This window comes from Tasmannia lanceolata, unplaced genomic scaffold, assembly GCF_043159265.1.
Source record: "Tasmannia lanceolata isolate RefF3 unplaced genomic scaffold, GAP_Taslan_0.1 ptg000007l, whole genome shotgun sequence".
In the NCBI taxonomy this organism is placed as follows: Eukaryota; Viridiplantae; Streptophyta; class Magnoliopsida; order Canellales; family Winteraceae; genus Tasmannia; species Tasmannia lanceolata.
Genome location: NW_027518684.1, coordinates 3,646,438 through 3,659,144, shown reverse-complemented (window position 1 = coordinate 3,659,144; position 12,707 = coordinate 3,646,438). Strand labels below are relative to the sequence as shown.

General features: G+C 39.1%; 1 protein-coding gene across 1 annotated transcript; it reads right to left on the bottom strand.

The window, feature by feature from the left end:
• Nucleotides 1-2,343: 2,343 nt before the first annotated feature.
• On the bottom strand, nt 2,344-2,979 carry LOC143881256 (uncharacterized). The gene has a single exon (XM_077384243.1). It carries the CDS (start codon nt 2,977-2,979, stop codon nt 2,344-2,346), a length of 636 nt encoding a protein of 211 aa, XP_077240358.1.
• Between the last annotated feature and the right edge of the window lie 9,728 nt (nt 2,980-12,707).

The window sequence follows — 12,707 nt, the reverse complement described above, 5'->3', positions numbered from 1 at the left end:
ATGATGTTAATCAACTCCAAAGGCAGATCAACTGCTATGAGGCTTTCCCCTTTTATGGGACAATCTGGCTTGGAGAGATAGTCTGCCGCCCCGTTAGCTTCCCTCCAAATGTACGAAATCTGCCAGGAGATCAGGGAGTTAAGCTTGAGCAGGAGATTTTGAATTTTGAATTTTTGGCGCCACGGGCATTTGCATATACCTTTGATAATGTTTACTGCCTGAAGGGAGTCTGATTCGATCCACAACATGTTAGCACCTTTCTGCATAGCCAGAGATGAACCTTTGATGATTGCTTCGATTTCTAATGCATTTATATTGGAGGGGGCTGAATATATAAAGAAGGCACCAATGATGCTTTTATCCCCATCTCTAATGATCCCACCTATTGCAGCTTTGTCTCTTGCAAGGGAAGTGTCCGAATTTAGCTTGATCATATTGCCCAAGGAGGGGAGCCAGACACAGGTTTTGAAGCTGGTAGAATTTTGGGAAATATGAAGGCCAAAAATCTCTGCAAATTTGGTTGCTCTGACACTGGGAGTATCTTCTAAACCCAGATGAATTAGCCACTGCTTTATGGTGACAAGGATGTCAGACAAAATTTTCTGCTTGTGGGAGCTCTTCTGATAAAAAAATTTCGGTTTCTTTCAGCCCAGAGATGGTAAATAGAGGCCCCAAGAGCAATCCTGATTGCAGATGCCATACGCTACTTACCTTTGAGGGTGTTTCGAATCCAATCTTCATCAAGAAGAAGTTTTTTGAGGGGTTTTCGACGAAAAGAGAATCTCCGAAGAATGGATCTCCACACCCAAGCTGAGAAGGAGCAGTTGAAAAATAAGTAATCTATAGACTCTCTGTCGGAAAAGCATAGTTGACATCGCGATTCTCTGGCTGCACCAAGGAATATGAGACGATCTCTAGTGCTAAGGCGATTCAACAAGGCTTGCCAGACGACAAAGCTGTGCTTTGGGATGTGCCCTTTGAACCAAACAGAGGTGGACTAAGGAACTTTTGGGTGGTGGGTGCGGTTGATGTCCCAAGAGCTGTTGATTGTGAATTCACCATCATTGGTTGGCTTCCATATTGCTTGATTTTCTCCCTCTGCACTGAGTAAGGCAGAAGACAGAATTTGCTGAAATGATGGCATTGTAAGCTAGATAATTTGGTCCCATTCACCATGGTGAAGTAATCTGTCAATAGGTGTATGAGGGAGGATTAAGGGGGAATGATATATTCACCCCTTTTCCTTACATGGACAGCCCCCTCCAATGCATTTATGACTATTCTTTTACACTCAAAGGGAGCTGTTCCAAGTAAGAAAAGGGAGCGAATATAGTTCTTCCTTTTTTTAAAAAAAAGTACAGTGGGTCCAACGTGATTAGATGGTCCAAAACATAACCTAAGTATGCCCTGACTAGAAAATCACCCTATAAAATTATCCTAACCCTCGATATGTTGAGGATGATACATTGTAGAAACCTCTACATATCCGAGGGTTAGGATATGTTAAGTTAGGGCCCAACAAATGAATGGTTTGGATTATGTTAAGTTAGGGCCCAACAAATGAATGGTTTGGATTATTGAGCTATGTGGACCCATTGAATTTTTTTAAAATAAGCGCAAATACAATATATAACATCTGTATCACAGTATGGCCGTCCTTCAAGACTCAAAGATCGTGGCCTCCCGCTGCTGTGGGGCCTACATTTCGTAAGTGCGCACAGTTGAAGCTTAACTGGGTGCGACTAACATGCGCGGATTGAAACTGAAGAACCACGCGACGCTAAAGTGCGCACAGTTGAAATTTCAAAACGGGTGCGGCTAACATGCGCACAGTTCAAGTATAGACCCCCGCTCGCTTAAAGGCCTCAACTCAAACTACACCAAAAAAGGGCGATGATAAATTCGCACCCCATGTAGGATAATTCGCACCCCTTTACTGTGAAAATGCGTTTTAACAATAGAATGATCCATTGAGATTCATTCGGCGGTGTTATTGAAACGATCATCACTATCATAACGATTACTTCTAATCTCTGCAAAGAGTCCTAGTCCTAGTTGGGATTCCTGATTTTTAGAGTGCAAATCGTGAGTTTTAGTTGCTATACTAGACAAACATTCTAAAACAAACAAAGAGATTCTAAAACAAAGAGATGTAGAAAACACTATTCACAAACACAAACGCTAAAATAAATAGGAATTGAATCTGCATAACAAAGTCTATATATCCCATTCCTTTGAAAATTCTCATTAGTTCATGTTTAAATGCGAAAAAAATAAAAAATAAAAAGAACCAAGAACCTTATCTCAAGAAAAATTAAAGAAAAGAAAGAACCAGAGCCTATCTCAAGGATCAAAAGGGCCCATGGGATCCAACTGCTTGCATAATCCAATATATGTAAGATATAGAACTCGATTCTTTGCGCCGGTTCGATGGTTGTCAGTATGCTCGCAAAAGTACTTCAGCTGCTCCAACGTGCAACACCCCAACATCTGACCCAAGAGCAAAAACAACCAATTAATCGATTTCTTCTCCTTCAAGATCACCGGCTTCACACACTGTTTCTGCTGACAAATCTTACAATCAAGAAGTTGCGGATTAAGCCATTGCTTCGGCGCACGTTGGTGCATGTTGTTCTTCTTCGAGCATATAAACAATCCGATTTCGATAAACTTTGTGCGCAGATCATACTCCACTACGAATTGCCCTTGGCACTGCTTGCATTCGACATCGCCCGTTATCTTGTGGATGTCGTTCGAGATAAGATACTCAAGGCTATGTACTTTGGCGCGATGGGTCGTCGCCCAAACAAAGGCTGCAGGTACATGAGGGTCCTTGCCTTCTGAGGCCTTGGAACGCCGTCGGACTATTTGTTGGGCAGCGGCGAATGGAGGCGGCGGTGGTGGTGGTTGTTGTGGTGGTGATGATAGTTCAGAGGAAAGGGAGAGAGAGAGGTCAAGACCTTTATTGTCTTCTTCCATGTCTCTTTGGTAGAAGAAAGAGAGTAAGAATGGGGAGATTAAAAATAATCGTTAAGATAGTTATGATCTTTAAGATAGTGATGATCGTTAAGAAAGAGACTAACAACTAGGACTAGGACTCTTTGCAGAGATTAGAAATAATCGTTAAGATAGTGATGATCGTTAAGAAAGAGAGCAAGAAGACTAGGACTCTTTGCAGAGATTATATGATATATGATTTATCTTGCCCTTGTAGGCTATTCCCACCCCCCACCCCCCTGACGGCTGGCTAACGTTAAATGCTAGGATCTAACGTATATGTCACTTTCCCACCATTTGACCGGTCTCTCTCTCAGATCCCTGATTTTATTTGAAAGAGCTCTCTCTCTCTCCACACACACGACCGGAACAGTTGGTGGGCCCAACAGAAACCGTTGGTGGAATGGTGGGCCCATCTTTGAACAACATAGGCCCCGCACATAACACACCATAGGATAATCCAAACCGTCCATTTGATGGGCCATAAATGTAAATAGGTTGCGTCCCAAAATATCATTTCCATAGGCTGATCCTAGCCCTCCGATCTAAATAGAAACTACATCTTATGCAACCTCTATAGATTGTAGGGTTGTGATCATCCTACGGAAATGATTTTTGGGGCACAACCTATTTACATTGTGGCCCATCAAATGAATGGTTTGGATCATTCTATGGAGTTGGTCGTAAAGTAACATTAAGGCCCGTCCACAACATAGGACGATCCAAGCCGTCCATTGTTTGGATAATCCTATGGAGTTGGTCGTACAGTAACACTAAGGCCCAATCGTAGGCCCCACCGATATTTTTTCAAATTGAAGCATACAGTCCACAACATAGGATGATAGCCATCCATGGTTTGGATCATCCTATGGTGTGGTTCGTACAGTAACATTAAGGCCCAATTTAGGCCCCACCCATATTTTTAAAAATGAAGTGTACCGTTCAGACCATAGGATGATCCAAGCTGTCCATTTGATGGGTCATAACGTAAATGGGTTGTGCCCCCAAAAGGGTTGGCCCATCAAATGAAAGGTTTGGATCATCCTGTGGTCGTACAGTAACATTAAGGCCCGTCCACAACATAGGATGATCCAAGCCGTCCATGGTTTGGATAATCCTATGGAGTTAGTTGTACACTAACATTAAGGCCCAATTGTAGGGCCCACCGATATTTTTCAATTTGAAGCGTACCGTCCACAACATATATAGGATGATCCAAGCCATCCATGGTTTGGATCATCCTATGGTGTGGTTCGTACCAATTTAGGCCCCACCCATATTTTTGAAAATGAAGTGTACCGTCCAGACCTTAGGATGATCCGAGCCGTCCATTTGATGGGCCACAATGTAAATAGGTTGTGCCCCAAAAATCATTTCCATAGGATGATCACAACCCTACAATCTATAGAGATTGCATAATATGTAGTTTCTATTTAGATCGAAGGGCTAGGATCAGCTTATGGAAATAATATTTTGGGACGCAACCTATTTACGTTTATGGCCCATCAAATGGACGGTTTGGATTATCCTATGGTGTGGTATGGGCTGGGCCTACGTTGTTCAAAGATGGACCCACCATCCCACCAACGGGTTTCTGTTGGGCCCAGCAACTGTTCCTGTTGTGGGTGTGTGTGGAGAGAGAGAGAGAGAGAGGCCGGTCAAATGGTGGGAAAACGTTAGCAAGCCGTCCGGGGGGGAATATCAGCGCTCTTTATTTTAGATCGTTTGCTATCAATGAGAGACTCTTGAATTCCTTGAAAAGAATTGGGTTATGGCGTGGGAGATTTGGCTTTTGTGTTTTTGGCCTTTCTATTTTCTGTTGCACTATGGAAGATGGAACTCCAAAAAACTCGAAGAGGAGATTGAAAAACTCAGAGATAGTTCTGCAAAACAGGAGGAAGTGTTAGAGGAGATAAAAAAAACTCACCAATTCTATGGATGAAAAGATCACTGCAATGGATCTTAAATATGATGAACTTTGGTGCATCTATAGCAGTATCACCACAGGATCATCACAGATCGAACCACAACGCACCACGAACTCAGAGCACCCAAACGAAGTTTGGGAAGGTGGAGTTTCCGCGGTTTGATGGCAATGATCCCTTCAAATGGATTTGTAGAGTGGAGAAATTCTTGGAATACAAACTTTCCATGGCGAAGGGGCGTAGGAAAGGTGAAATGACCAAATTCTCCTCCGCTAGGAAGAAGGTCACGGTTAAGAGGGCCGACATGAACGACGACATGCAGAAAGAGGCCATTGATTGTGCTCTCGGGGTCCATTTCTTCACATTTTTTCTCTTTTATATTCTTTCTTTCTCTATCTATTTGTGTCTTATGAAGAAAATGAATGAATTTTCAGGCTTTCAAGAAGCAGAATGCTGAGAAGGACATTGCCCAGTGCATCAAGAAGGTGTTCGATAAGAAGCACGGGCCCACTTGGCATTGCATTGTTGGCCACGATTTTGGTATCCATCTCTCATTTTTGTTTGATTTCTTTATGGGAATTGATGGGGTTTTCACTCTTTTGGTCCATTCCATACTTTCAGTACGTGTTCATGCACACTATCTCTTTTGTAGAATGTACTCAGATGACTGCTTCATTGATGGTGCACTTATTGTTCTATTCTGTTTCTTTTTGTGACTACTATTGCCTATGTCTTCCACATGACATTGGTAATCTTTCTTCGGAGCTCTGTATCAATAATCTCATACCCATAAATTTGAAGACCCTAGGCATTTGATTGCCACTACACGGTAAGTTTGTAAAATTGTAAGTATTGATACTAGACTTTGGAAATGGAATGTAGGTACCTATGTTTAGAGGACTTCATAAATCAAAGAGACATAGATTTGAACTCTTTATTGCACTACAAAATGTGAGCCTTACCGGTTTGAGCAGAACATTAAATGAAGTTTACCAATCCTTGCAAAATGGTATAGTAGCTATATACCGAGCACATACCAATATTAGCTAATTGTTGTTATGCACTGTCTAGAGACAATTGCTAGCCCAAATTCCAAAATTGTGATAAGAAACCATAAGGAATGATGTAATTGCATGAGTAATCATGTTCCTAAAATCTTTGAAAAATTTAAAAGGAATTCCCTCCGTGGAAAAAATCCAAAATTTGAAGTTTAAGAAGATAGCGGGAATACATGTTGACGTGGATCTCATACATTGGATACGGGACCATCCCTCCTTGCCAATCAAAGAGAGAAAGTCTAAAGGGGCTTACACCAATTAGAGGGGTCCATTATATATTTTCTTTTAGTCATCGGGGTTTAATTGAGGATTTTAGTGACTTTTAAGTCCTTATAGGTAATACTCTTTTCATATCACGATGAGGATCATAGGCATGTGGGGCCTAATAAGTGGCATATTGCCCGATAGGACTTTTAGGGCCTATTTGGATACCCCTTGGATTTGGATTTGGAGGTGAATTTGGATTTTTAAATCCAAATTCGGCGTTTGGCAAGCCTTTATGACATTTGGATTTGGATTTGAGTGAAATCCACAAGATTTACAAATTCCTCATCTTAGTGTAATTTTTTGGATTTATAAATCTTTTCTGCGAGAGGTTATTTATAAATCTAAATCTAACCCATAAGGGGTTAAAATGACCAAAATATACCAAAAAAGTGTTAAATGACTTAAGTACCAACATGACATTAAAAACTGATCAAAATACATCGTATTAGGTAAAATGACTAGAAAACTCCCGAGTTAGGCAAAATGACCGAAATACTCCTACACCAGGTAAAAATGACAAAATACCTCCGAGTCGTGCAAAATGACTAAAATACGCTTATGACATAAAAATGATCAAAATAACCTCATATAGGGTAAAATGACTAGAATACCCCAATATTATGGAAAATTACTAAAATACCCCTAGATCAAGTAAAAATGACCCATGGCTCATAAAAAATGACTAAAAATACCATTATGAGATAAAAATGATAAAAATATGTCATATTAGGTAAAATGACTAGTAATACCCATATACCAGGTAAAAATGACAAAATACCCCAGAGTCGTGCAAAATGACTAAAATACCCTTATAACATAAAAATGATCAAAATAACCTCATATAGGGTAAAAGGACTAAAATACCCCAAGATCATGGAAAATTATCGAAATACTTCTATATCAAGTAAAAATAACATATGACTAATGAAAAATGACTAAAAATATCCTCGTGAGATAAAAATACGTCATATTAGGTAAAATGACTAGAATACCCCCGGGTCATGCAAAATAACCAGAATACACTTATACTGGGTGAAAATGACCAAATACCCTGAGTCATGGAAAATGACTAAAACACTCTTATGACTTAAAAAATGATCAAAATACCCCCATATAGGGTAAAATGACTAGAATACCCCTGGATCATGGAAAATGGCTGAAATGCCTCTATATCAAGTATTTTAGGGCTTTTTGGTTTTGTTAGATTTCAAATTCAAATCCAAAGAGCATCCAAACAAAACAAAAATAATTTAGATTTGAAATCCAAATCTATACGTGGTCATCCAAACGGCATTAAATTTGTGAATTTTAAAATTCTTGATTTCAAATCCATGGATTTTGGAAATCCCAATTCACCTCCAAATCCAAATCCAAGGGGTATCCAAACGGGCCCTTAGTGATTTTATTTTCATGTTATATTATTTATATATTTGCTCCACGCTCAGATTCGAAAATCAGCATGGGTATGTGACCCTGTTTCACTTGTTCCAATTTTGTGTCTTTCCTTTTGCTTTGGGTTTTTATCCTCAACAAGGTTTAAACAGGTAGCCATATCCATCCGATGTTTTCTTATTAGAAAGTTATTGTTTTTTGTATGAAGTGCACGGCATATCTTGACCTTCGAAATTTTGAACTTTGAAGCAACCATCATATATAATCTAACAGCAGAAGTTACATATTAATGTAGGAGAGAGTGGTGAAAACTTCAATTTTCTGTGTGTGAACAACCTTGATCCCCTTCGAGAGCGACAATGATGTAGCCATCTTTACTTCACGCTGCACAACATAAACACACACAGATAGCTGCTTTATAGCTTGAATTCATGGCTTCATGAATGAGTTACATATAGAATATAATATTTAACAACTCAATCATTGTGTTAAACCACTAGTCATGAGTTACAGGCTGACATGTGTATGCATGAAAATTTGTTTGTTTGCCTCTGTAAATAAAGTCTTGTTGAGCTATTTAGTTGTATTAAGTCATGCAAATTAAGCTTATCCAGTCAAGCTATTTAGCTGCATTTGAAACAATTGATGTCAGTTTAAAGTGCTATGTTTTATATGTTGGAGGAGGAATTCATTCTGGCATCATTACTTTCAATTTCTTCTTTCTCATAAAATCAGGTCGGGTTGGGTTGAAATTTTACTAAAAAATGAATTGGAATTGTTCCAAACCCGACCCGATTTTATCGTAAAAGTTCAACCCAAATTCCCAAAAATCACCCAATTTGCACCCCTAGGTAGAACAGTTGATTGGTTGTTCCAATAAAATTATTATGCTGTTTTGTTATAATCTGTTTCTGTTCTTGCAGGTTCATATTATTAGAGGAAATTAGGTCAAGCAAGGTTGCTTGAAGCATTACACCCAAGGTATCTACTTTGGAATACCAAGTTTGTTGCCTCCAGCTCCTGTATATATTAGATACACTAGGGTTTTAATAGGTTAGTGGGCTCTAGTCCAAATAGGCCCACTACACCGGTCAATTATCTTATTGGGCTTATATTAGAACATACATGGGTTATATTATATACCCAACAATCTCCTCCTATGTTCTACATATAGCACAATCCAATAGATAGATAGTGTAATGTTCACAACAAAATATTGAATCATCCACATCACCATATGGTCTATATCATAAAAGATTTGTAATCCAACTGAAAACACGAATCCTTTTATGACAAACCAAGAGTTTTAGATATACAACAAGCTAAACTCAACCAAAAGGTAGTTTCACATATAAGTGAACCCCATTGATCTCAGGGGAATTCATTCATGGGGTATGATTCTCATCAAGATCCAAAATAAAGTTTCACAAAAAAGTGAACTCTATACATACTGAAATAAAAGCATAGTCTTTATGACTTTAGAAGATTTAAGTAAGTCATCTTCATCAAAGTCCAAATCAAGACAACTCCTCCTTTTTCGCCAATCCCTGTGAATTACCAAATATGGATTTCATAAAAATGAATCTAATCATTTGTGTAAAACACTAAAGTATCTAGTTCTACCTGAAGAAGAACTTAGTACAATTCCAAATGACTGAAAAAGTATCAGTATCACTCTCACCATAAGCATCATTGTCAAGTTTCAATAAAGAACAAGACCTAAACAGCTTCATTTGCAAATAATCATTCCTAATTGTCAAGTTTCAATAAAGAACAAAACCAAATAGTTTCTTTTGCAAAGAACCATTTTATGTTTCTTTTTTGAAATGTTACAGTCATCTTATCCATATTTGAGTTAAGCTGTATCATCAAATTTGGAATGTACAATCTTTTCCAAAAAAGGACATGTCATCAAATGTGGAATGACATACAACAACTGTAAACATCATCGAAACATATCAAGTGCCTATCTTAGCCAAAACAGAGGGAGATTCTAAAAATTCAAAATAACATGGATGTAGGTTAAGACATGTCTACACGGTCTTTAACCCCATCTCCCCCACAATTTTGAATATTCGATCTTTGGTCAGTTCCTGTTGTGAGAGCTTCGGCCTATTATCCTTCGATTTCGTATCAATCAAAGTGATAATCCCGTGTTCTTGAGATAATTCAGCATATGGCCTGTTGCAGCCTAAGATGTCTCCTCTTACCATTAAAGAGTGAGTTCTTCACAACCATTGTTATAGCTTGATTATCACATAACACACATAAGGAACTAATCCTTAACCCACTAAAGAACTAATCTTTAATCGGGTCAGTGGAATGCCATAACCATAATCAGATGCTTTATCCCTTAGCTTTCATTTATAGCTAAAGTTAGGGCATAAAGTTCCAATTCGACTTCCACACAACAACAATAAATTTGCTGTCATCTGATTCTGAGCCCCATGATACATCAGAATAAACTTCCACAATAAGTGGATGGCCACCATAGTTCAGAGCATACTCTTGAGTACACGAAAGGTATCTCATCAGCCTCATAAGGGCATTTCTATGCTCATAGCCAGGAGAGCTAGTCAAATGACTCAGCATGCCAACTATAAAGGCTATGTCTGGTCCAGTGCAACACATAACAAACATGATACTACCAATCAGTTTAGAATAATCAAACTGATCCACACATTGTCTCTGCCTTAGAGTTCAGCTTCTTGGTATAATTAAAATGGTGTCTCAATCGGTTTGCACTCACTGCATCCCCATAAGGAAAGTATTTTTTTTCTTCATATAATGGGCTAGGCCAAGGGTGATTCCTTGCCTTTCAAAAACTTACTTTCGTACCAAGAATGGTGTTAACAACACCGAGGTTTTTTCATGTCGAATTATTTACCCAAGGTTAGTTGCACATTACTCACCACAGAGAGAGATTGGAAACAAGAATCAACATCTACATACAAGCAGATAATCATGACATTATTTGACACAAAATGATAGTAAAAGCATTTATCAGAGTAATTGATCAGAAAACCCAAAGCTCTTTACTACTTTGTCAAATTTTTGATGTCACAATTTAGGTGTTTGATTAAGACCATAACAAAATTTTGTATAAGCACGTACAAATATCTACTTACAGCCCATAGTCTTAGCCTTTTTTGGAAAATCGACTAGCTCTTAAGTTAGATTTTCTAACAGAGAGCTCATTCCATCATGAATGCCTTTTGCCCATAACAAAGAGTCCCTAGATCTCATCACTTCCTGATAGGATGATGGATCATTCTCCAAAGGGTAAGTCACAAAGTCCTCACCAAAATTCTTGGGTACTCTACCATATATAAATGAAGTGCATATACCAAAATAATAGTAACTACTTTAACATCTTATAAAGTTAGTTGTTTACCTGAAGAAAGGGCCAAGTTCACAGTACCAGTGTGAGTGACCTCCATGTCTGCTCCACTAGCCACTATACCAGTCTCCTTTACTTCGATAACACCAGTGAAAATTTTCTTTGAGTTGTAAACATGACAAATGGCTTCTGTATCCGACCACCAATTTGAAGAAGTACTGGCTTTATTTTTTATTTTTTTTCAACATGGCAATGAAACTTTTAGGCTCAGCCTTATCTACCAACATAGTAGCTTCCTTATATGGTGTGTCCAAACGATTAACGTTTGACCATCTCAAAGGGAATTGCAGTCTTGTCCATTTTATTCTAATTTACCAAAATAAAATATGGAAAGAGTGCACCTGATTTGCGAAGCGCGATAACCAATTAAGAATAACTAAGTCGCGAACCAAATCCAAACTCGAATCCGAGATATCCAAGATGAAGCCCAACAACAAGAGATTACCACCAAGGGAAAAAAAAAACCCAAACCCAACCTATTGGGATTTTCAGGGGGTGAACCATGAACAAAGAATCAGCCAAGGCGAAACCCGAGGCGAGGTAAAGCCAGCCAGCAGCAATTGCCTAATATGTGTCACCAAAATTCAGTCTTCACCAAAACAAGATTCGGCCACAAGATGTCTGTGGGATAGAAACCAAGCCAAACAAGATCTGTGGGAGCATCCACGGCCAAAATTTTGACAGGAGAAACCCAAGCCGATTGCCTCTTACAATCCATTGTCGAGAGAAACCCCAAGATGTTCGGTTTCAAAGAGAACCAAAGCTCTCTTGTTTCACCGACCAAGACAACCCAAAAGGGTTTCTTAGACCAACACAACCCAGATTTTATGCTCTGTGTTTGTTCTTGTGAGAAGAACAAAAAGAAGAATAAAAAAGGGGGGGCAATAAAGGTAACAATCAAGGTATGGCAATAGCAGAACCTTGTAACAAAAACCCACATCAATTGATGGAATTGATCTCCCCAAACCACCGAGTACTTGCAACGTGGTTTCAAAGAGAGAGAGAGAGAGTTACTAAAATCAAAGAGTCACCCCAATCGACCCTTGTTTCAATTCAAGGATGGGTTTGATTGAAACTCCCTTGTTGCACAATATGAAATGGTTTCTGCAAGATCGGTTTCAGCCACCAAGAACAACCGAAAAAATTGGTATCTGCAAGATGGGTTTTAACTAAAAAAAAAACGCCAATCCTCCCGGCAAAACCCACGGCCAAATTTTGATCGGCTCCTTGCCAAACCACCATGAGAAAACAATCAAAGATGAGAGGGCTTCAATCGAAATGAGAGGGCTTCAATCGATGGTACCCAACGTCTTTGTGTGTGTGTAGAATTCCCAATCAGAGTAAGTTTTAGAAGTTGAAACCAAACCCAAATCGAAACGGTTGTTTCACAAGAGAGGCACGCCCAAATCGATTCTTTGACGAGTAGAAATCCACGCTCAAAAAATTGATTCAACGAATTTGATTGAGAAAGGAACCGACTTCGTCATTTTTTATTTAAGAGGTCGACGATCCAAAACGAGAGGAACCTTTTTGCCAACCCGAACACCCAGCCCAAGGAACCCTTTTTGCCAACCCGAACCCGACCCGAGTTCAACCCGACCCAACCTGAGATCTTAAGCTTAAAAAACGGGTTGAATTCGGGTCGGGTTGCCCAAGCCCTCGACCCGA